The 25,796-nt window shown below is 34.6% G+C and overlaps 4 protein-coding genes across 4 annotated transcripts; 2 read left to right on the plus strand and 2 right to left on the minus strand.

Annotated features, from left to right (window-relative positions):
• The first annotated feature begins 250 nt into the window (after positions 1 to 250).
• Positions 251 to 4,839, plus strand: LOC114280977 (HMG-box (high mobility group) DNA-binding family protein). The gene is made up of 6 exons (XM_028223396.2): positions 251 to 501; positions 597 to 761; positions 3,477 to 3,534; positions 3,654 to 3,698; positions 4,424 to 4,504; positions 4,611 to 4,839. Exons 1-6 carry the CDS (start codon positions 431 to 433, stop codon positions 4,656 to 4,658), a joined length of 468 nt encoding a protein of 155 aa, XP_028079197.1. The 5' UTR covers positions 251 to 430; the 3' UTR covers positions 4,659 to 4,839.
• A 736-nt stretch (positions 4,840 to 5,575) lies between these two features.
• On the minus strand, positions 5,576 to 10,909 carry LOC114280966 (uncharacterized protein ycf23). Its single transcript, XM_028223386.2, has 9 exons — positions 10,615 to 10,909; positions 9,768 to 9,833; positions 9,135 to 9,209; positions 8,484 to 8,546; positions 8,272 to 8,331; positions 7,387 to 7,476; positions 7,189 to 7,296; positions 5,960 to 6,082; positions 5,576 to 5,844 (listed from the first exon to the last, which is right to left on the minus strand). Exons 1-9 carry the CDS (start codon positions 10,822 to 10,824, stop codon positions 5,713 to 5,715), a joined length of 927 nt encoding a protein of 308 aa, XP_028079187.2. The 5' UTR covers positions 10,825 to 10,909; the 3' UTR covers positions 5,576 to 5,712.
• Positions 10,910 to 11,860: 951 nt separating this feature from the next.
• Positions 11,861 to 15,689, plus strand: LOC145799326 (protein FAR1-RELATED SEQUENCE 6-like). Its single transcript, XM_082888878.1, has 4 exons — positions 11,861 to 11,883; positions 13,082 to 15,230; positions 15,330 to 15,434; positions 15,552 to 15,689. The coding sequence occupies exons 1-4, from the start codon at positions 11,861 to 11,863 to the stop codon at positions 15,687 to 15,689; spliced, it is 2,415 nt and encodes an 804-aa protein (XP_082745004.1).
• A 4,482-nt stretch (positions 15,690 to 20,171) lies between these two features.
• LOC114274765 (uncharacterized) lies at positions 20,172 to 21,640 on the minus strand. Its single transcript, XM_082888879.1, has 4 exons — positions 21,155 to 21,640; positions 20,786 to 21,017; positions 20,576 to 20,668; positions 20,172 to 20,365 (listed from the first exon to the last, which is right to left on the minus strand). Exons 1-4 carry the CDS (start codon positions 21,638 to 21,640, stop codon positions 20,172 to 20,174), a joined length of 1,005 nt encoding a protein of 334 aa, XP_082745005.1.
• Positions 21,641 to 25,796: the final 4,156 nt, after the last annotated feature.

A 25,796-nucleotide genomic window follows, 5' to 3' on the forward strand; every position in this document is an offset into this window, starting at 1 on the left:
AATGGTAAATTATGATTTTAAAAATAAATTATTGACAAAAATATATTCTAATCAAGGGACTATCAATATCTCATTAACATGACTTTTTATAAGAATAAAATAATAAATAAATTCTATACATTGAACCGTTTAGATTATCAAAATGAAACGCATTCTGAACCTCACGGACCCAATAATGCTGTTTTATCTATTTTGTGAATTAGAGACAACCCGTCACCTCATAAAATAGTAAAAAAGGCAAGTTGCAAACAAGATCATAATTTTATCTTTTGAAATGCGGAAATAATTTTTAAAATTTATTTGTGAAAATCAAAGCAAACGCGGCCTTAATTTCTACTAACCTTCAGCTTCAACGGGCAGCCCCATACAATACAAAGCCTCAAGGCAAATACGCCAAAAGCTTCAAAATAGGCACACACTCACGCACACCATGGCAAAGAAAGCTTCAAAATCTCGAAAATCTTCCTCAGCCTCTGCTTCTGCTGAAAACCCAACAACTGGGTAAGCACCACTCTTTCTTCTCAGCATACTTTAACCCTTTTGGCTTTCTCTATGGTTTGTTTTTTCTAGGAAAATGATGGATTAAAATTTTCCAGGAAAATCGCGTTGAAGATAAAATCAACGGGGAAGAAGATGAAGAAAGTGATGAAGCAGAGCAGACCCAATTCGGGAAACAAGTCCAAGACTACGCCGAAGAAGAAGGCAGCGAAAATCGATGCCAAGAAACCCAAGAAACCCCCCACTGCTTTCTTCTACTTCTTGTATGTTTTTGTATATTTTTTATATTATAATCTCAACTTTGATTTTTTTAGTTTCTCTAAAATGGTTTATTTCTTGTATCTATTGTTTTAATTGTTTGTTGTGTTTATAAATTCATGAATAATCATCAATGCAAGTTGAATTGGCAATGTGTTGTGTGTGTGTGTGTGTTTGTGTTTTTTGTTGTGACCTTCAATTGGGTTTGTTTTTGATAGGGTTTAAATGGATCTTTTTGTTATTGACAGGAAATGAAATTAGAAGGAAAATAAAAACTAGTTTATTTCCCAATAGGTGTGTTCAATTGTTGAAGGAGAATGTAGGTTCTAGTATAACTATTTTCTCGAAGGAGATGCTTTTTTCTCAAATCCTTTCCCATAAGACTCTGTTTGGATTATGGACTTGGGTAGGGATTTGGAAAGGGAAACGGAAAAGGAAAGGCTATATTTCACTTGCATTTCACTCACCTTTTCCCTTTCCCTTTTCAAATTCCTACCCAAATCCATGACCCAAACACAACATAAGTTACAGATTATTCTTCTGTGTATAATTCAACCTAAATCATTAACTTGACAAAGTCTTTATCTCGATTTGTTCGGTCTGCCTAAATCTGGCTTTATGGCAGCTAGGCAATCCTCAACATAATCAGGAATTCTGACTTAATGGCAGATAATCCATTTTAACATGTGTCACATACCATGCCCTAACAATTCATCAAAAAATTTAGGGTTTTTGTATATAAAGAGTTGACCAGATGCTCACTATAACTATTTTCTCGAAGGAAACACTTTTTCTCAAATCCTTTCCCTTGAAAGTTACAGATTATTCTTCTGTGTATAATTCAGCCTAAATCATTAACTTGACAAATTCCTTATCTTGATTTGTTGGGTTCTATGGCAGCTAATCATCAACATAATCAAGAATTCTGACTTCATGGCAGACATCTGTTTTAACAGGCGTCACATACTATGCCCTAACAATTTTATCAAAAAAAAAAAAAAAAGAATACTATGCCCTAACAATTCATCAAAAGTGTAAGATTTTTGTAAATAAAGATTTGACCAGATGCTCTGTTAGCTTTGAGCTCCTTAGTTCCCTACTACATTTTTTTCCCTCTCTTTTGGGCTACTTAAACTTTAAGATATAAAAATGTATGTTTGCCAAACAAGGCCTCTGCAAGTTTCATACAGACTAAGAAGCTAAATTCACCAAAAGGATGACTTTTAAGATGGAATAGGAATGTATTTTGGCAAATTGAAGGTTGTTCAAGTTGAAGGGCAAAGGTCAAAATGCATATAAACACTCTTGAAAATTATGATATGGAAATTGATGTTTAAGTATGCCAGGAGGTTTTTTGGGGCTGGTTTTAATTAGTTTTATGCGGCTAAAGTTTGTTTAAGAATGAGCTTTACAGATTCTCAGGTTGTATGAAAGAGGTAAGTTTTTAGGGTTTCAATTTGGCGAGAAAAAGAAATATAAGGTGACATTATGGTCGGAAGTCTTTTGGTGCTGGATTTAATAAATTTTATGAGACTAAAGTTTGGTAAATTTAGGCAAGTCAGTACAAAAGGAGTCACTACTAGGATGACGTTTTTAGATTCCCGTAGTTCCACTAGCAAAGAACTTCATGACTCCCTTGGAGCAAGTCCTTGGAAAACTTGTGTCAAAGGAATGAAGGCTTCTCTCACTCTCCAATAGTTGGAACAACACTCAAAATGGTGTTTGTGAGGGTACAAGAGGTGTACATACATGTAGGTCCCTTCTCTCATAATCCCAAAATGGTGTTTGTGAGGGTACAAGAGGTGTACATACATTTAGGTCCCTTCTCTCATGATCCCAAATGGGGACTGCTGGGGGGGTATATATAGTCGAGCGTCCAACAGTTAGTTAATGGCTAATTTTTTTGTTTTTGTTTTGGGGATTGGGGGGGGGACAAATTTCCTGGTGTGTCAACCATTCTACAGTTGTGGCCAACCATCTTTGATCGCTATGTTTGGCCATGCATCAGTATGATCGACCAAACTATTGCCACTTGGGTTCTTCTGGACATCCACCTTGGTTGACCGTCACTCTGTGATGAACATTTCCTAGACTGGACTTTACCATAGTTTACCATACTTCTTACTATGGTTGACCAAGATGACAAAACTTAAAATTTTTGAGCCTTTGCTTGTCCTACTTGGTCTGTTAATGAAGCTCTTCCATAGCACTTCTTCCATATATATGAAGGTCTCCAATAGCACTTCAAGCTTCCAAGATGTTGTAAGTATAGTCCAGTGTGCTCTTCTCATGGTAGTGGCTTGGGTTCTATCTAAGGTTGCACATCCGAGTCATGAAATTGCCTACCGAATGTTAGTCCTAATAGTAACATGGATGACATGAAATTGAAATTTCATTGTACATGCGGCATGTTTAGGAAATGACCCAATGATTCCATTGGATGAATTTCATGGGAAGAATGATTTCACACTTGAAGCATCATACTAATGTATATGCAACAATTGTAAAGGTCATACCCAATGCACAAGGCTCCCAGTTATTTGCTATACTAGCTATCTTTGTAACAGGGTTGGGTGCAAGTAAACTATTATATGCATAAACTGCATGCACAACCTGCTTCTTAAATTTTTCCTTGCCCTTTTTTTATGCTTTACACACATATACACATAAGATCTTTATAAGTTTTTGTTTCTTAACTGATTATTGGATTGATTTTCAAGGGAGGATTTTCGTAAAGAATTCCAAGAAAAGAATCCAGATGTCAAGTCAATGCGTGATGTATGTATGGGAATGTTCCATATCTGGTTTATTTTGATTTAACTATTAATTTGGTTCCATTTTCTCTCCCTTTTCCCCTTTTGATATTCATGTAATTTTTCTGTACTTTCATGCTTCAGATTGGCAAAGCTTGTGGAGAGAAGTGGAAAACAATGACATATGAGGTTTGTGCTTCAACTGAAGTTCACTATACTGTATACTCTTAAGCACCATCTGCTCATCATTTTCTTTCATGTTTGTATCCAATCAACAAAATTATGGATTGTTTTGTCCTGTCTTTGGTTTCCCAATAAAGGTCCAATTAATCATTTGATCTGGATTGAATTTTGAAAAATTTCACGGATATAGGTACCTACGTTTTTTCAGTTAAAAAAAAAAAAGAAAAAAAAGCTGTGTGAGGGAATGGTATAGATTTGAATGTGTTTGGCAGTGCACAATGCTTGACACTTGTTTTAAACTATCCTTAGTTTTTTATTTATAAAACGGAATCCTCATGTGACCCTGAAGTGAAATCCTTCGCAGTTGTGCATTTTGAGATCCATAGAAGTATGCTGAGAAGAAATAAACAAAAGAAACATCTAAGATTGTCCTTCAATTATTAATGGTAGTGAAGTCGGTCGATGGTTTGATGTGGTGGTGGGTTTAGTGGGTGAGAATGTTGGTTATGACGATTCATGAATCTGATTCAGGTTAAGTGTTGGTAAGTTACCACGCCTGTAATAATTAATTAAATTAAGGTGGGTTGGTTTCTCATTGTATTGCAAACTCAAACACGCTCAAATACCAGAAACCCTAAAGTGGAATGTGCTAATGGATTCATGGCTATTTGCCTTCTTTTTTTTCTTTTTTTTTTCCCTGCAGCTGTAACCTTTTAATTTACATGTAATAGGAAAAGGTTCAATACTATGATATAGCCACAGAGAAACGAGCAGACTTTGATAAATCCATCGCAGCATATAACAAAAAGAAGGTAGGCTTCTTTTACATGTTCTTTGAGTTTCTTGAATGCCATGATTCTATGGCATGATTACTGTGTGACATATTTTCTGTCTTATGAATGAACGGAAATTTTGCAGGAAAGCGGAGAGGATCAAGAAAGTGAGGACTCAGCGTTTGATGAGTAGGACCGTTAGGATTATTTGTTCTGGGAAGAAGTGTTTCTGTAGGAACAGCAGAAATTTGGGAAATCAGTTGTATATAACTTCATGGTTCTTTGGAACTACACAACTGTATAATCTTTATGTAAATTACTGTTTGGAAATTGCATTCGATTTGATGCAGAAGTACGTGATTTTTGGTGGCTAATGCTTTTGGTTTTTGCTGAAATTTATTGGATTTTGATCCCAGTGGGATCTTTTACATTTGTTGACCAGGTTTTGTTCTCAATTACACCCGCTCGTTTTTGGCAGAAAGCGTAAAAAAAAAATTCCAGAATTTTTTTTGGGATTAAAACGTTTTCCTGGTTGTATTCTTAAAACTAATGTACTAATAATAGTTGTATTAGTGGAGGTGGGGTGGCAATTGATAAGATTTTAGTTTGGAAAATATTTCACCTTTCAAATTTTTTGTCTAAATAGATTTGTTTTTTTGTAGATCATCAAAAATAATTTCAGTTGACACCAAAAAGGGGCATTCTAATTAGTAAGAGAGTATGTTCCTCTCCTTACTGATCAGGGTTCAAACTCCGTACTACTCAAGTGAAAATCCGACAGTTTAGGTAGATCGGTTAGTTTCTCCCAGTTTGGCTTGTAAGAGGATTTTAAAGATCCTGCCTTGGTAGTGTTCTGCGTATCAAAAAAAAAAAAAAAAAAAATCAGTTGACTTTTATTTTTTGTTATATCAAATGTACAAAATGCGGAAATTCATAAAATATTTTTCCCCAAACCAATGGAGCATAACGAAACTACATTCTCTCCAATGTATATCATCCACCTGAACTCTCTCTTTCTCTCTACAAAATGACGAATTATACACCATATGTTTTCAGAAGGCATTGTGTGATACTTTTTCAGAAAACAAACAAGATAAAGAAAGAAAGAAAGAGAAAAAAAAATAAAGGAAGTTGAAATTGCAATAGTAATCAATTGTTTGGTTTATTATACATAATCTCATAGAAACCCAAGTGTTTTTCCAAGTCATATATATGTATGGCATCTTGAACTGACAAAATTGTATGAATTACTGTCTCAATGTCTTCTCCTCAACAACTGTTTGCCTACCAGAAGAGATGCCTAATGAATCGGCAATACTTCTGACCTCTGCAACCATCGCAACCACATCATTAAGCTTGTTAATCGCTGACCCTACACCCTGTATATACATGAAAACACTAATGTTAGTAATTTACTTCACTATATTTGAACAAACCTAATTCTTCAATATAAAAAGATCATCATCCCACATTAACAGTTTTTAGATTACATACCACACCAGCAGCGCCTGCAGTGATGGCCATTGGAGCTGTAACTGCACTCAGTCCAGACGAACACATAACAGGGACCTTGACAGCCCGGGAAATAGAATACACTGATGCTAGCGTTGGGGTTGCCTAAAAATTTTCCATCGAAGTGAAAACAATATGTCAGTCACATATTGAAAATCTATCACAGAACCTCACATACAGTGATCTTGACAACCCGGGAAATAGAATATGATAACACTAGTATTGGGATGACTTTCCCAGAACCCGACACATGGAGTGGAACTGCCAGGAGAATTTGAAGTTTGGATGACTTTGCTGCAAACATAACATTTTTCACAGCTTCTATGTCCATAAAAGGTGTTTTCATAGAAGGGCTCTCAAGGAATCTGTTTTGAGTGCATACAACTTTTGCTTGCAAATGTATACTTCTACTGATAGTTGAATTGATTAGAAAAGCATACATTTTGAGATCAGAGTAAATAAGCTTTCGGGTTTATGCTTTATGTTTGAGTAATGTTATAGAAACATACATTTTTTAGAAACCTAGTTTACCGACTGATGTGTCAGTTGCATTGTTCTTATCATTTAAATTCAGTGGGTCCCATTTCAAATATTAATACTTCATTACTACTCCCCACATTAATTTATTAAAAAAAATTAAGGAAGTTTATTTTGGGTAGCATTTTTTTTTATTTCTTTATATTTTTCAAGTTCATAAAAAAGAAAAAAAAAAAAAACTTATTTACCAAGAAGGGCAGTTGTTTAGTATTAGTCCCATACAATTCATCAGCTGCTGAATACTGCAACTTCATTTTCATCCTTTAGGCTATGTTTGAATCGTGAATTAATAGAGACAAACGGAAAAGAAAAGGGAAAAGATACAAAGAAAATGAAAGAAGCTGCATTCATTTTTTAAAATTTTTCATTTCCCTGACCGTTAATAAATCCAAGATTCAAACAAAGCATTAGTGTCAGTTGAGCAGTAGTTGGGTCAGAATTTCTCCCCAAAACCTTTTAAGATGATGATCAAGGTTCAGTGAGTGTTGCAAATAGATCTTGACCTATTTTACAAGACATTGACAAATATTACAGGTTTTGTGGGTACATTTTCACGCTCATTACTACATTTTATGGTCTGTTCTTGCAACATTCGCCTAAAGGAACACTCCGGATCTTCTTATTGTCCTTCATTCAAATATGATGTATATATAATGTGTATGTATTTATCATACCTTCTCAATCAAACCAAGAACGCCAGCCTTCGAGGGATTAGAACATTTCCCTCCTTCAGTCTGGATAATGTCAACCCCTTCCTGTTCCAACCGTTCTGCTAGCTTGACCTGTTCAAAAAAAAATAATAATAATAAAATGCAATAAACAAATCGAGCTAATCTGAACTATATACTACAGATAAAAATGTTGAATGTGACCTGATCCGGGAGGCTTAGTGTGTGAGGCACGGTGACTGATAGTGTCACAGAGGGAAGAATTCTCTTAGTCTCCTTTGTTAGATTTAGTATCTGCAAACAATATTCGACAGTGTAAGAAGAAGAGAAATCATCAAAAGCTTCTTTGAATGGTTTGAACAGAATGAATTAATTGGCTTATGATTTGTATTAGTTGGAACAATATGATGTGAAAATCATGAGGTGGAAAATTAGTCTTCAAATTCATTTAGGATGTTCCAAAAATTACTTGTCACAGCTGACTCTGTTGTCTAATTCTCTATTTTTCATGCTTTTACTGGATTTTTCTAAGCAGGAAAAAGGTAGAAGGGGGACCTGATTGAACGTGACCATAGTGCTCCTGCTTCGACCGCAGGTACTCCCTCAAGTCGAGCTTGAGTTACAGGCCCTGTTTGGCTACTGCTTTTTTAGTCACTTTTTAGCTATTTAAGCACCAAAAAAAACAAAAAAAGAAAAGAAAAGAAAAAGCTAGACCGTTTGGCTACGGCTCTTTTAGCTGAAAATTGTGATAAAACAACTTCTTTAACAAGATTCATCTATGTTTTCCAATTGCTAAAAAAGTAACATTTTTTTCAAACTTTTTTTTTTTTGTCTTTAGTGAAAATTTTTTAAAATTTGCATTAAAATTTTCTACTTCTCAGTCCCCTTCTAGTCTAGAAGGATCTTAAAAAAAATGAAAAATCTAAAAGCAAATCACTAAAAAAAAAAAAAAAAAAGCAAAAAAGCACATCAACTTACCTAAACTTTGCAATAACAAAGAAACCTTTTTTAGCATTTGCTAACCGCATCAATTTTTTAAGCAACAACTTTTTCTTATAAGATAAGTCCTTGATTAGTATTTTCTTATACCTTCTCTGGAGAGAAAAGAATGCCCATCTCATAAAAGGAATCATAATTTCCAATCTCTACCTGCATCAACCATCAGCTTTTGTTGATAAGAATTTACAATATGTATTGTGCTTTTTCTACTTATGTAATATTGCATTAAAAAGCCACAGGGTCATATATTCAAGCTTGTGAACTCAAAATCAAATGACAGTAGCTTAAGATTATGGCCTAACCATCAATGCTCCTGCTTCAACTGCAGCTGGAAATGCTGCTGGATCAACAGAAGAGACACAAACCTGCCAGTGAGACATACGAGTCATCAAATCATAAATGATTAAAAACCCAACTCCATTGGCAAAGGGATTATGCAAAAAAAAAAAAAAAAAATGCAGTCATCAGATACTGTGCTAGATAAATGTGTTCATCAAACTGCAAAATCTGTATGCATTGAAAAAGTCAACCCAATATCACCAACTAGTTGATCCATGACATAACGCGACAGTTGGATAATTTTCAAAAAACTTAACAATATGATCTCAATAAGATTCTAATATATAGGGCGAATTAATATTATGATATTAAGTGAAGAGCACTAATACAAGTGAATTTAGTTCATGTTATTGAGGCAAAAATTTAGTTCATAAGAACATTTAACAAGTCTTCTTTTTAAAAGACTTTATACACAATATCGAGAAATTATTCGGTGCTCCTGGAGCAATGCTCAATTCCAATAGTTGTTAATTTGAAGCACCACCCAGACTTGCTCCAAGAGCACTGAATAATTTCGCAATATCACAGCTGGGAAAGCTGCATAATGTAAAGAGTAAACATTTAATTTGAAGGAAGAACGATCCGAAAAGCAAATCCAAAGAGTAAGAAATTACTGGAAGAGAAGTCAAGCTAGTGGCAAGCTTCACCAACTCCGGGTCACAAGCTATGTCCACATAAGTTGCCCCACCCTGCGTGATTAGCATAAAAGTGAAACAAATTCAAACATAGTGATCCAGGGTGTTGAGATATGTCAGTATAAAGTATATAAAATATATAAACATCAAGTTCATTTTTCTAGATTGCCACTAGGGTTAGACACACAATATTCTTTAATCTTGATTATGCAGTGACAATTTTACCAAAAAAATTGTTTGAACATAAAATTTTCTTTTTATGAGATTCTATAAAGCAGCGGGTACAAGGTGCTTCGTCAAAAGGAAGTTGAAAGTTTTGATCTCAAGGTTGCAATGAACGCCCTTCCTAGAATAAGTGTTTGCCTCAACTGTTTTTTTCCAAGCAAAAAATCCCCAAAATTACAGAAATACCTTCTTTCAATAATTTTGCAATCTTTGCACCTATGGATTATATTATACTACCAGATTTTATAATAAGTGATCTTGTATTTTGTGGAAAAAGCTAAATGTTTTTCATGCTGAGATTGAGAATTAGTTAGGTTCTAGCTTTATCGCCAATAGATGAGTTATAGAGTACAATCAAATGAACTAAGATGAACATGAACGACCAACCTTATCTGCAGCAGTAACAACAGAAGCAACATTGTCTCTACAAAAATTCTGCAAGCCGGAAATAATCTGCAAAGGACACAAATACTCGCTTGGTATCACTAAGAAAAGAAAATACAAAATAACATAGACAAAAATTAATTTTATTAGGGAAAGCAGTGTGCTAATATATGGATGTGTGTCAAATTTTAAGCTTTGTTTGGACCTTGGAATTGCTAACGGAAAAGGAAGAGGAAAGGAAAACCATTTTTCCATGCTTTTATTTTTTCCTCCTAAAATAAAAAGGTGAGGTTAAATTTCTTTTACTAAATGAATAGAAATTATGAAAAAGAGCAGGCAAAAGTAGAATTTTGTTCCATAATCTTGTCATTTTTTTTCCTGTTCACATTGTTTTCCATGTTGAATCAAACTTATGAATCAAACTGAGAATTATACAACTATTGTTTTTGGAACAAAATTACAACAACAATTGATTAGTGCAATAACATGATTGTAAAAACCATCAATTCAGACAGTCCTCAGTCATCAAAATTCATTATTTCAGAAAGCTCACAATGTTTGGAAAAAATCCCCGATATATTTTATTAAAAACAGAGTAAATTTTTTTTCTTACATATAGAGTTAAAAATCCACTTAAACCCAAAAAGGGATTCATATGAAAATACCCAGAAAAAAGAAGAAGATAAAAATTAAATAAAGATGGGCTTCATCCTTTCAGGCAATAGGAAGTGTCCAGCACTACAAAAATTCTGATTTTCTCAGAAGCCAAACAGTCCATTGAAAGAAAATTAGAGACATAACGGGGTAATAGCAAGAGGGTAAGAGGGAGTCAGTTCGATAATGACAATACCTTGAGAGCTCTTCTTTCATGGAAATCCTTTAAAACTGATTCTTTAGAAGTTGAGAGCAAAGCCCTTGTTGCAGTGAATGAAACTCTTTTCTTAGCAAAGAAAATGGGTTTTGGGAAGAGAGAGTGACCAAATAGAAGACGGTTGTTATTGGGTTCGAAGAGTTTGTGAGAAGTGGGTGAAATGGGTATGGAGATTGAAGAACTCATCATCTCTCTGTGACTGTTTTTTTCTCACTCTCTCACTTCGTCAGTGTGTGCGTGTAACCTTTGGAGGGAAGAGATAAGAAAGAGTGGCAAGTTACTGGCCTGGTTTGATTTGCTGAAATTATTTTTCAGATTTTTTTTTTTATAAAAAAAATAGATATTAATTTGACAAAAATAAACATAAAAATGATATTTTTAAAATGAGAAAATTAGTAAAACATCCCTCTCTAACTTTGTATAATATGAGAGGTCCAAAATGTGTCGATGAAATTTCTATGTGATTATACTAGAGAAATTTCAAAATTTATTTGTGAAATTAGAGAAATTTGTCTGTAAAAATTGAAATTTGTCTGTGTCAGGCCGAAATTTCTCTGAGTCGATGAAATTTCTCTGTATCAAATTTTTTTTGTAAAAATGTTGAAGGACCTTAACTATTATAAAAATATTATATGTCTTTTATCTTATAAAATTTTAATATCAGAGACCTTAAAAAAAAATTTCTTTTTAAAATTTTAAAAATTATTTCTGCCCTAAAAAAAAATAAAACTACATATTGTTTTTTTATTTATTTTTACCAAATTTTGAATTTTTTTTCTTTCCCAAAAACAATTTTTGAAAACCAAACCAAACTAAACAATTTTGTCTAGAGAAAAAAAATGCTTCAAAATTAAAAATTAAAAATTAAAAAAAAAGTAGATTTAATTTTTCCAATCGTTTCTGATATTTTTATATTACATTACAACTCTCAGTGGGGTTTGGCAATGTTTTAGCAACTTTTTGTTGAATAAATTTTTTGGTCATCTTTCATGGGTTGTAAGTCTTTTTCTGTGTTTGATGGAAGTTTTATTTTTTTATTTTTTGTATATTGCATCAACAAATATATTTCACTTGTAATATAATTATTTAAGATTGTCCAATAGAAATACTATTTACCCAAAAAATCAAAGCAATTAAGAAGAATGATAGATGAGTGCTTGTTAGCTTACCACAAGGCCACAAGAGAGTTGGTTTGAAATGGGTGTACAAAATAAAGAGTAATACAATGGTGAAGTTCATAGATACAAGGTAAAATTAGTTACTAAATGCTCCATGCAAAGAGTCGGAGTTTATTATGGAGAGATTTTTGCTTCCGTGACTTGTTTAGAGATGATTAGTTTGATGATTTCTTTAATCAATTCCCCTACATACACCCAGTGACGTGGCAACCCCAGTGACGTGGCGACCCCCAGTGACGTGGTGATGAGGTGGCAGCTGATGTGTAAACACAGCTGGAAAAAAAAAAAAAAAAAAAAAAGGAAAAAAGCGGGAATTTCTGGCTTCCATCGTCTTCCCTCGTGTGTCCTAACTCTCGCCGCCATCCTCGTTTGTCTTCCCTCGCCTATCCTCACCTCTAGCCGCCATCCTCCTCCTCCACCATAGCTCGCCGGGAATTTCTGTAAAAACCAGTGGCTAGTCGCCCGGAATTTCTGCAATTTTGGTCTGTCTGGTTTTGCTCTGCTCTGTCAGATTACTAGCTCTCTTGTGAAATTTCCTCCTCCTCCACCATATCAGATTACTAGCTCTCATCTATCCTCAGAATTCTTGTAATTTTGGTCTGTCTGGTTTTGCTCTGCTCTGTCTCTGTCCATCAATCTAGTTTATGAGGTAAAAAATCAATTTCATATGCTAATCTTTCAGTTATATGCTACTCCATTGGTCTTAATTTTTTTGTTGCTATGTGACTTATTTTTTTATGTCATTTGATGAGATTGTTCTTCTGTGCTTTGCCTTTGTGCAAGATGGTGCCAATATTGTTGTCTTCTGCCTGAGTGTGGTATTGTTTTCAAAATTTCTGTTTTCAGTTTTTCAATTTTTTTTTTTTTTTCAAAAACAAAAATAATGAAAAGATCAGGAAACACCATGGTTTTTTAAATTTTCGTATGAAACTGATTTATGAGGTAAAAACATCACCATTAGTGAGTTGGGTCTAGGTGGTAGCAAACTTAGATGAGTAATTAATATGCTAATCTTTCATCTGGGCATTATGCTCAACTACAATTTAGTTAATTTTTATGAGTAATTGTGCTCAACTGTGGTAGCAAACTTCATAATCTGTAATCTGTAAGCTTGGTAGCCAACTTCATAAGCTTGGTAGCAAACTTCATATAATTTCCATAATCTGTAAACTGTGTAGTTCCATAATCTGTAAACAGTTTATATAAAATCTGAAATATGAAGTTTAGTTCCATAATCAGTAATGATATTTGTTTAATTGTTATTTCAGTACGCAAAGTGGAGAAATGGAGGTTGATTCAAATGTTGAAGGTGAGAATCCTTTAATAAATGAGGGCGAACACGTTGAAGAACCTAAAAAGGGTATGTGTTTTAGCTCAAGGGAAGAGGTGTACACATTTTATGGCAAATATGCTAAGCATGTCGGATTTGCTATAGCTCATAGAGCACAACATTTTGGAGATGATGGGCAATTGCTAAACGTTGCCATTGAATGTTCTCGAGCGGGGCAGAGAAGAAAGACATCAGAACTCAACCCTCTGAAGCCATGTTTGTCCACAAAAATTGGTTGCACAGCAAGGGTACGAGGTAGTGTACAAAAGGATGGGAGATATAAACTAACCACAGTTAACCTTGAGCATAATCATGATTTGATTCCCACCGACTCACGTCATTTTGCAATGAATAAGAAAATTCTTACTCCTGTGAAGAGAAGATTAGAAATTAATGATGAAGCAGGGATAGGGGTGTCTAAGAACTTTCATTCAATGGTTGTCGAAGCAGGGGGATACGAGTCATTGACATTTGACGAGCGAGACGCAAGAAATTACATTGAGAGAGCTAGAAGGTTGAGGCTTGGGGAAGGTGATGCCGAATCACTTCAAAGTTATTTTATGAGGATGCAAGCATATAGTGAGAGATTCTTTTATGTGATTGATATTGATGACGAGTTTCGCATTAGAAACTTGTTTTGGGCTGATGCAAGGAGTCGGGCGACTTATGAAGCATTTGGAGATGTCGTTTCATTTGACACAACTTATTTGACGAACAAATATGACATGCCATTTGCTCCATTTGTCGGAGTTAATCACCATGGTCAGTCCATTTTGCTTGGTTGTGGATTGTTGTCTAGTGAAGACACTAACACATTTGTTTGGCTATTCAAGTCATGGTTAAGTTGCATGTCAAATCATCCGCCAAAAGCTATCATAACTGATCAGTGTAGAGCTATGCAAAATGCTATAGAAATTGTGTTTCCACAAGCTCGACATCGGTGGTGCTTATGGCATATCATGAAGAAAATTCCGGAGAAGTTGAAAGGATATGCTCAATATGAAGCCATAAAGTTGGCTATGCAAAATGCAGTTTATGACTGTTTGACAAGAGCTGAATTTCAGAGTAAATGGGAAGAGATGCTTGCAACATTCAAACTTTATGATAATGAGTGGTTGGGGGTACTATATGATGAGCGGAATCGATGGGTACCTGTTTATGTTAAAGACATTTTTTGGGCTGGCATGTCAACTACACAACGAAGTGAAAGTATGAATGCGTTTTTTGATGGATATGTAAATCCAAAAACTACATTGAAGCAATTCGTTGAACAATATGACAATGCCTTGAGAAATAAGGTAGAGAAAGAGAAGAAAGCAGACTTCAAGTCTCGACACAAATTGTTTGATTGCCTAACTATATACGGGTTTGAAAAACAATTTCAGGAAGCCTACACCAATGCGAAATTCAAAGAAGTTCAAGGACAGATGCAGAGATTAGTTTACTGTCAGGCGGTGATTGTGAAAGAGGAGGGATCAATTTGTACATATAATGTCCAAGAAGCGATGGTAGTTTCTGAGAAGATGAAGCATGTGGACTTTGTTGTCTATTTTAATTCAACTGAATGTGAAGTTCAATGCATATGTCGGTTGTTTGAGTTTAGAGGCATTATGTGCGCTCACTCACTCGTTGTGCTTGTCAGAAGATGCATTAATGAGGTGCCAAGTAAATACATTTTGCCCCGGTGGAGAAAAGATGTGGATAGAGAATACACAAGCATCAAAACCACATATACCGGCTTTGGGAACGATTTCAATTCAAGTACCTATGAGAGGATGAACAAAAAATTGATTGCCATTGTACAACTTGCTGGTAACTCTGAAGGCAAAACTAGAATTGTAGAGCTTGGGTTGGATGAAATCAAGGAGAGAGTCATGAAAGAAGAATCCGGTTATGGGAGTAATTTACCATGTTCAACAAGAAGTCCGATTCATACCGGTTCTATACAAGGAGGTAATAGTAGGAAAGTGATTAGTCCTTTGGTTGCTAGGCGAAGAGGTCGTCCAGTTACGAAACGAAAGGTTGCCAAAGTAGATCAAATTGTTAATCGGTTCAAGGCAACAGCAAAAAAACAAACAAAAGCAAAGGTAAATTGTGTATTCAAATGTTTTTGTTGACAAACTATATTGAAGTATGTAAAAGCAATTCATACATTTCAATATGTAATTATTCTTCAAAACATGCAGGCTGCTAAGTTGCTCCGATTTGAACCTGAAGCTCAAGCTCAAGCTCAAGCTCAAACACCGTATTATCCTTATATGGTTGGCACAGAAAATAGTATTTATGCACCGGTACGTGTTCCAAAGAGACCTTCATGTACTTTTCCAAAGTGTATTCGAAAGAGTACTTCATGTACTTTTGCATCTTTCTATTGTTCTAACATGTACTTTTGCAATGAATTGTGATAGGTGGCCCATGGTATTGGAGGCACATCTCTTACTCCATCGGACTTCATAAGTGGCACACAGGGAAGTTTGATGAGTGCTCCAACTCAGATTTATGGTTCTGCATCGGGAAACTTAGATATTACAGACTTGTTTGACTAGTTTCTATGTATTCCAACTATTTGTTTTTGAGATTGGAAATTATGTAGTTTCTATGTAGTCACTACTTCATGTACTTTGATGTTGAGAAGATTGAATATTATGTAGTCTACTATTATGAGTTTCAAACTTTGTTATTTAATATATAGTGTTTATTTCGCATGTTCAATTTACCATGTTCAATAGTTTACCTGTATTCAACAATAGTTACCTTGTATTCAATAGTTTCCTGTATTTAACAATGTCCATTCAATGCGTAATGAAGAAAGTGTACAAATTTGAACAAGCCATTTTCCATTCCACTAACAACAAAAGAGGTACAATAAGTAGGTTTCAATACACAAGAAAACATGACTTCCTCCAAAACATCACAAAAGTATGAAGTCTACGTCAACAAGTTCAAGGAGACATGTACTTCTACTTATTACATATTCATAAGTTTAAAGGCACCAATTACAAACAACACGGACAACATATATATCAACTTCTGCATCTTTGCGATCTGAATTCGAAGTTGTTCCGTCAGCTGTATTTGTTGTTCAGTCATAGCTTGAAGTCGTTCGGTCATAACTTGTTCGCCAACAGTTGGGACTTCGTCTGTTTGAATTTGATGACCTCCATATTCTGGATTTGTAGGTAAACACCATCCGATAAAACCACAAACATTACAATAGTAGAATAACTTGTTCTTGTTTAGCTCGGTTTGTGATATTTTGATAGTGGCTTTTTTGTTACATGTACGACAAATTCTGTTCATGTATGTCAACCAACCTGAGCTACTGCCACTAACACTTGAAGTTGACATCTGCAAAGAGGGACAAATAGCAATTAAAAATAGAAGATGAATGCTGAAGATGAATGATCTTATATATTCAAATGATCTTATATATTCAATTAAAAATAATACAAAAAGGGAGGAAATTTCTGTATACAGAAGATGAATGCTGAGGTCACTAATGCTACTTGTCTTATTCCTCCCTTGTTTTGAAATTTGCCCCTCTGATCTGTTGGTCTGCTCCCTGGTTTAGCCTCTTCTATTCAGTTGCTGGTTGTGGGTTTCTGGGTTGGTCTGTTCTGTTGGTTTCTCTGATCTGTTGGTCTGCTCTCTGGTTTAGGCTCAAGTCTTTGTGCTGTGTTGTGGTTCAGTGGTTCACTGGTGTGTGTTAAGGTTGGTTTTGGTGCCTACCAGCAATATTGGAGTATTTCAGTGGTGTGGGTTATGGTCTACCATTCAAGCAACATAGTTATGATCTTATGGAGTCTGTTGTGGAATGATCTTGTTTGTGTCTGCACTGCTAAAAAAATACAATAAAAAATGAATGCTTTGAGGTCTGCTGCTGTGTGTGGTAAAGGCTTTGGTGCATGACTCTGTGCAGTGCAACTGTATGGGGAGAAAGTATGCTGCTGATCTAGGGTGTTGCTATAGGATTGGGTCTAAAATGTGGATCAAGGCTGTGGTTTCTCTGTTAATGATCTTGTGTGTAATTAGCATCATGTGTATTGCTGCATTGGGAAAGCCCTGTGGTCTAATGCATGACGCTATGGCTTAGAGGCATGCTAATTAGCATCATGTGTATTGCTGTTTGCTGTAGCTTAGAGGCATGCTAATTAGCAGATTTTTGGGTTGTAGATTTTTGTGTCTGCACTGCTAAAAAAATACAATAAAAAATGAGGTCTGCTGCTGTGTGTGGTAAAGGCTTTGGTGCATGACTCTGTGCAGTGCAACTGTATGGGGAGAAAGTATCATGTGTATCAAGTCAGCCATAGACTTGATATATCCTTCTCATTGATACCAGGACTATATAATTGAAACAGGCATTCTTGACAAATATGCATCTTCCCTGACATATAACTCAGGATTAGATATACTATGTGCCGGACGAAAAATAACACTTGCATGCTAGCAAAAAATAGAAGTTTAGGCAATGAAGCAAAATTTTACCTGAAGATGTTTTGCAGAACACGAATGCTTGACCCAGTAGTGGAGATTGAAAATTGCGGATAAAGTGGCAGCACAACAAGCTTTGTAATGCTGTCCCTCTTAATCTGATGTGGATAAAGGAGAAATGTCACCATTTTGACTACAATATATTGAATATGTATATGTATCATGTGTATATGTACCTGACTTAGCAAAATCTGATATACAAATTCATATACATATGAATCATATACAGAAATTTAACCATATACAGATGACTTTTAGCAGAATATACAGGTACATATACATATGAATCTGAGTATGAATCATATACATGTGAAAGTCATATAAAAGTCATCTGTACATATACATATGAATCTGAAAGTCATCTGTAAATGTAATATGTATATGTATCATCTATGATTTAGCAGAATATGTATATGTATCATATGTATCATCTATGTATATAAAAAATCTGATAAAAGTCATCTGTGATTTAGCAACCAGCAACTGTATATGTATCATATGTATCATCTATGATTTAGCAGTAATTTACCATGTATCATATGTTTTAGTTGAACCAATTATGCACAGAAATTTCTGTATAATCAAGATGAATTACGAAATTGATTTAATGAAGAAATTATGCACTGGAGAAATTGAACCAATTGATTAAACATTTCGTTGGGGAATTTCATCGAACACGTTTAAGGCAATGAAACACTCCAACTGAAAAGGCCACAATTCGTAAATGAAAATGCCACAATTCCCAAATCAAAAGGAAATTTCACAGATAATAGATAGAAAATTCACAGATAATAAATAGATATATACATATATATATACTCAGATATACATACAGTTCAAGTGAAGGGAAGGAGAGACAGAGAGATTCGCGAGTGAAGGGAGGAAACGAGCTTGTCGGTGTCGGAGTGAAGGGAAGGACTGGTCACCGGCGTCGGAGTGGGGGTCAGGCGTCGGAGTGGGGGGTCAGTACCTGTTACCGTTGTTTCAGGGGGGGAGGGCACCGTTGTTTCAGGGGGGAGGGGGGAAAATTTCAAATGAAATGGAACCTGTTTGTTTGGTCTTACACCCCAGTCACGTGACTATCACGTGAGTGCCACCTCACTGGGTGTCACTGGGGGTCGGGGCAACTGGGTGTATGAGGCATTAACCTTCTTCAATTATACCCAACATAAATGGAAAATTTCATTATCTTGATGTGAAATTAACATTATTAAGAAGTGGGTTGACTTTTTAGCTTTTTGGTTTTTTTGATTATTTTAGCCTGGGGCTAAAAAGCCTGGTTTGGGAAGGACTTTTTCGCTTTTTTGGCTTTTTGACTTTTTGGTGAGGTGTCATCTTGTTAAATGACCAAATTGCCCTTTTCCATTTTTTTATTTTTTAATTTGGGTTTGGATTTGGCATATTTTCGATGTTTTTTTTTTTTTTTTTTTTTTTTTTTTTACAATTTTGGCTTTTTGCTGGAAAAAAAAAATTTTGTTTTTTTTTTTGGTATCTTTTTTTTCAATTATGGCTTTTTGTTTAAATTTTTTTTTTTTTTTTGGATTTGGCATATTTTGGTTATTTTTTTATTTTAATTTTTTTATGTTATCTTTCGATTTCGCGTATTTTGCTAATTTTTTTTTTGGGGGGTTTGGTTTTGGCTTTTTTTATTTTTTTGTGTTTTTTTTTTTTTTGTATATTGGGTGTCGATCTGTCGACTTTTGCTTAATTTGTTTATTTTTTATTTTTTTTATTTTGGGTTTGAATTTGTCATATTTTGATTCTTCTTTTTTATTTTAATTTTTTTATGTTGGGGTTTCGATTTTGCCTTTTTTTTGTTTTTGTTTTTGTTTTTTTTTTGGGGTTTCGCTTTGGCATTTTTTGCTTTATGTTTATTTGTTGACAATTTTTGTATGTTGAGTTTCGATCTCCCGAATTTTGCAAATCCAAATTTTTTATTTTTTATTTATTTATTTATTTTTGAATTTGGCGGATTTTGCGTTAATTTTTTTTTTGTTTGAATTTTTTTTATTTCGCGCTTGGATTTTTCGTATTTTGCTTAATTTTTTTTCCTGTTACTTTTTTTAATTTTGGGTTTGGATTTGGGGTATTGTGCTTAAATTTTTCGATTTTTATTTGAGAATTTATGTTTTTGTCTTTTTAATTTTTTTTTTAAACTATAAGTATGTTTTTTTTTAACTATGTTTTTTTTTTTTGTCTTGGATTTTTATTTTTAACTATGTCTTGTTTTTTTTAATTGGTATACAATAACTTTTTTTTAATATATTTATGTGTTTCATTTATTTGTAATTTACGTCGCACATGACAATTTGTGTATTAGTTTTCTTTTTCATTTGTTTTTATTTGTTTCACCTTTTTTTATTTTTTGAAAAGCAAAATTCGTATAGATTGTTGTTTTTTAAAGTTAGGCACGTCAGCAACTGGAAGGGGTTACATTCCCGTGGAAACTCATACATATTGTATATGATAATATATTTAAATACAGTCTGTTCCACGTGTGTCATTATGTGACAACCATACGAAAATTATTTCGACTACTATATATTTCCTAACATTCCGTTATTACGCATGTAACATAATTTGTCGCGTATGTGAAGGCGGACCAATGCCATATGGGGGTCCTCATCTCCAACCATTAAACCATCCTCGTCATGTTCAACTTCTGGTATGGCATTTACTATTGTCATAGCTTCTTCCTCGTCACAGATTGGCTGAACAGTTGTTGGGTTACCTGTGTTTCGCTGTATATAATTATGTAATGCCATTGACGCACCTACTAACTGAACTTGCACATTTGCAAAGTCATACCGAGGCATGTCTCGAATAAACCCCTATCGATTTTTCCAGGCACCGAAAGTGCGTTCCACCACACTGCGTAAGGACGAGTGCACTTTGTTAAATAATTCCCTTGGCGTGTTTGCCATCGCGTTCCGTGCAATACGTTGGAATTCTTGTTGGTCGTAACGGTGGCCTTTGAATGGTGCTAAGTAACCAATCCGGTTTGCATAGCCAGAATCGACAAGATAATATTTGCCTGCAGACATGACAATAATGTATGACACTAAAACGAACATTCTGCGTCATTTTCATATAACGCTTTCTCAGGAAAAAAGTATTTGTTAATAAATCTAATAACATGACCATGTGTTACCTTCGTCAGGATGTAGGAAGGGGACATTGTCATTTGTTAGTATCTCGTTGAATATGCGACTATCATGCATACTTCCTTCCCATCCGCAAGAAATGAATATGAAACACATGTCAAAATCGACAGCGGCCATTATATTTTGCGTGTGACAGTATTTCCTACAGAAATATGTTGCCGCATCTGGCCCCGTAACCCATGCACTGACATGTGTTCCGTCTATTGCGCCAATGCAGTCCTGCAAACATGGATAAATTATTTTGTTGCGTAAATTGGTAACAAGTGTTTCGTTTTTGCCAAGCGTCACGTGTAGTTAATAACAAAAACAAAATATATTATCTTGATTTATATGTCAATAATGTTTTTCAGAAGTACCTTGAACGGTAGGTATTTTCGTCTAGACCGCACGTATGGATGTATACGATACTGACTGTATGTGGGCCGGCAATGAACAACAGTGAACTCTTTCATGGAAGTTAATACCTTATGCACGTGCCTCGACACAGTCTCCCCGGAATGTTGGAACCGTTCTTGGATTTCCCGATTTTGCTTCCCTTTCAACACATGCATAAACATCGCAACGCTTTCTTCAACAGCTAAGCCATGTGGACGTTGCGGGACTTGTAACCCAAAATCATTTACTAATGTCTCATACAATGCGGCAAAAACTTCCTTCGGCATGCAAACATTTTCCTCAAATCGACCCATATGCCCCGCATATAGTTCGCATATCCATGCATTCCCGGTTAGTATAGAAGTGCGACACGGCGTTTTATTCATGTGTTTCTCGTACCATTCTGTCGCCCACTGGCATGCTTGTAGAAATGTGCAATTCTGTTCTTGTTGCACCTGGACCGCCATTTGATTAGTATTTCTGTTATTTCATCATGGTTGCTTCCATCCCAGGGATTCATCGCGTCTTCGTTCATGCGAAACCTACAAAAGTGGCAGCCTTTCAATCAATTGGCACGTGATTCATTGACTTAAATTATATTGAAGTTTGCAATTAAAAAATTCCGACAATGTTTTTAATCAAAGCAATGCCATCACCAATGTCATTTGGAACACATGCTCATATGAATTGCACAAAAAATTAACATGTTCAACTTATGCTTTACAGGGGGGCCATGGTGGTAACAACCACAAAACTAGCCAGCAAACTACACTAACAAATAAACTTGCAACATATAGGAATTCAAAAGCATGCAAGTAAAACGTAATTCCCTGTCTTAAACGTAGCCACACAAAATATTAAAACATAAACATCTCATTCATTTCCCAAAAACGAAGCACGACCATGCTTCCGGTCCGTCAACCCATACACTTACCTAAAACTTGTTGTTGCCCGTAGCTAGCAAGAAAAAAACAAAAACGACAGAATGAAAACATTCACACAGCACCATCCTGTTTTAGTACATTGCCAACAATACCATAAGTCAAAGTTTTAAAAAGGAAGACAAGGACATGCATCTTAAATACTCGTAACACCGCTACATCACATCCGGCGACCCCCAAACAGGTTTGCAAAAGGCGCCGACGCAGTACACTGGAGCTGCTTCTGTGTAAGCCATCCAATGATGTGGTCATCATCAGGCTGGCACATCATGATCTCCCAGTAATCGGCGTTATCCATAAGTATGGAGGCAAAGTGGAATAACGGCGTACCAATCAGGGATGGAATACTGCTCAATTTATGCATGCACTCGTAAATAGTGTAGAGCGATTCGTTGCCTGTGAGGTGCCTAACCGTGACCTGCTGATTCTTCGAACGAACCACATCTGTCATTCTGTTCATGCTTTCCGCAATAACGGACGCACCACTTGTTGCCTTCTTCGACTTTGAAACACTTGTTGATGGCGTCTTTCTCCTTTTTGGCTTTTCAATCGGAACATGCTCGAGTGAAGAATCAGAATCCACGTCCTGTACTCCTGCGGGTATCGGATCAACAAATGGCTGGGCTCCCAAACTACGCACTGAATCAGATGAGTCCTCATCAGCTTCAGGAAGGGTCTCTCCCGGGCTCCAATGGTGCTTCCCAGTAGCTGATGCCCCCATGAAAACCGTCTCCATCAAGTCACGGTGTTCCAAAGTTTTTTTCCTGAACTTCGCACACGCCTTGTTGATCTGCAGAAATATAGATGTATAAAAGAGGCAGATGTTATATTTCATATAAATAAATTGTATTGCAGTTAAATGAAGAATTAAAAAATGTACTGGTAAATGACAAATATGAAACTTGTTTGTACATGTACTTACTGATTCCATCTTGTCCCATCACTCGTCAGGTGCCTGAAACAAACCGGTGTCATAGTCAAAGCCTATCCCGGACACTCCCTTACTTGAATCAATCAACTTTGTCCACGCTTGCCACTCTTTTTTCAAGCTCATGTACTTATTCTTCAACTGTTTCAATCCATGTTTTTTTCTTGTTTTTTTCTCAAATTTCCTTGACAACGACTTGTACCCTGCCTGGCTGAGGACTAAGAATGGGCAATTTCCTTTACTAATCTCATTTGCGATCAACTGGAGGAAAACTCGGACTGAGTTACTGTCCCATGAGGCCTTGTGGCTTAACTGATTTTGTGTCTCTTCAAGACTGCTTGACTTGTCACTGACAATGCCTTTGCTTTTCGAGTGGTTACGCGGTGAAGTACGTGTGGAAGTCATTACTAATGTACGGTTACAAAAGATTACCATCACAAATTTGGTTGTTATATACACACGCATAAGCCATGACACATTAATAACAACAAACAGAGATATATGATGCTAAAGTTAAATTTGCATATACCCATTGAAAATTACTAACATAAGTAAACAGGTTCCATGGAAGTTAGTAGTGGACAAAAATATGATAGTTAGTATTACGACTCCTATATGCGACAACATACTACCAACATACTACGAACATACTAACTACATACCAACAACATACTGACAACATACTAACGTCTTTGTACATAGTAAGAACATGGTAACGGTGCTTACATACGGCACAACAAAATGACAACCACAATGCAGAGCACATACACAATGGTCTTAAGGACACGCAAGGATTGTTGAATGTCTATGACATCAGCCCGCAATTGCATGGCAATTTCATCTCCGGGTGACGCATAGCCTTGGTTCTCTCGCCTTCGTTCTTCACACCAACCAATCCAACTGACACAGGGCTGATGAGTGGAAATTTGGAACTATTAGTTTCATGGGTTGTTAATGTTCATACAGTTATGATCGGTAAAGATTGGGTCAATCACCACAGGGCGGGGACAGACAAAGTAGGGACGCCTTGGATTTTTGGTGGACCTGGAAATCTTAACAATACAGGGGCCATGTCCACAGGCACACATTCGTCGTGGCCATGTACTGAAAGTTGCAGTAGAGGTGAACGACGCCATGGTACGCTTTAAATTGCAATTAAATTTACATGAATCAACATGAACACATACAAAGACTAACGCAAGTTTATATTTTATTCCATGAACTAACTACGTTGTTTGTAAAAGTATTGTGCATCATGAATTTAGGTATATTGGTAATATATTTTGAAATTTATTTTTTATTAGATTTGTGAATATATTGTTAATATATTTTCTAATAATTTATTAAATTAATATATGTTTACTAAAAATTTTACTGACATATATTGTTGAACATATTTTTTACGAAATTTTGTTTAAGATAATTGTACAATGTTTTTTATGTAATTAATATATTGTTCAGAAATGAGAATTGAGCAATTCGTATTGAGTAAAAAATATATTGAAATTAATAAATCTATTGTGTAATATATTTTGAATATATTTTATATGATACTTTAAAAATATTTTTGAATATATTTGTACTATATTGTTTGATAATTAAATTTTGTCATATATGTTTAATGCAATTTGCACACTTTGTACTTTTGAAATAAAAAATTGTCATATATATGTTAATATATTTTTAATATCTTTGTAATATATTTCTTAGTAAACCATATTTTGTAATATATTTGTAATATAATTTTAATATATTTTGGATAAAATTTGTTGTTAATATATATGGATAATATATCTACCTTCCTTCCCAAATTTAGTTTGAAATATTTTTTTTATGTAATTAATATATTGTGCACAAATGAGAATTGAGCAATTCGTATTGAGTAAAAAATATATTGAAATTAATAAATCTATTTTGTAATATATTTTAAATATATTTTATATGATTGTTTAAAAAAATTTCTGAATATAGTACTATTTTGTAATATATTTTAAATATATTTTATATGATATTTTAAAAATATTTGTGAATATATTTGTACACTATTTTTTAATAATTAAATTTTTTCATATATGTTTAATAATATAGTTTTTCATAATTAAATTGTGTCATATATGTGTACCTAAATTTTGACACTCTTTCCTTTTTAAATCTAAATTTGTAATATATATTTCAGATATATTTTAAATATATTGCTTAATAAACCCAATTTTTGTAATATATTTGTACTATAAGTTTTATATATTTTGTAATTTGTTGTTAATATATATAGATAATATATCTACCTTCCTTCCCAAATTGAGTTGGAATTATATTTTTTTATGTAATTCATATGTAACCATACAAATGGGAATTGAGCATTTCTATTAGCAACAATTCAGAGTATAAACAAAAAAAAATAAAACAAATCTGGCCCAAATTTGTGATAACCGAACAGAACAGAGTTATACAAGACCTGCTAATTGAGCATTTTGTAAACAAGATCTGATAAGAACAGATTTGTAAATCAGAACAGATATAAGATGTGGTTTTCCTTCTGTGTTAACAACGGTTGGTTAAGTTTGTGATCAACAGATCTGATTTTCATAAATAAGAACAGATATTTGAATAAAAACATATATATTTTATATACATATATACGTATATATATATATATATATGTGTGTGTGTGTATATATACAAATCAGTCCCAAATTTGTGATAACCGAACAGATTTTGAAAATAAGAACAGATCCATAACCCAGATTTGTCACA

The sequence above is a fragment of the Camellia sinensis genome, chromosome 9 (genome assembly GCF_055761805.1).
Source record: "Camellia sinensis isolate YWXY chromosome 9, ASM5576180v1, whole genome shotgun sequence".
Lineage (NCBI taxonomy): Eukaryota > Viridiplantae > Streptophyta > Magnoliopsida > Ericales > Theaceae > Camellia > Camellia sinensis.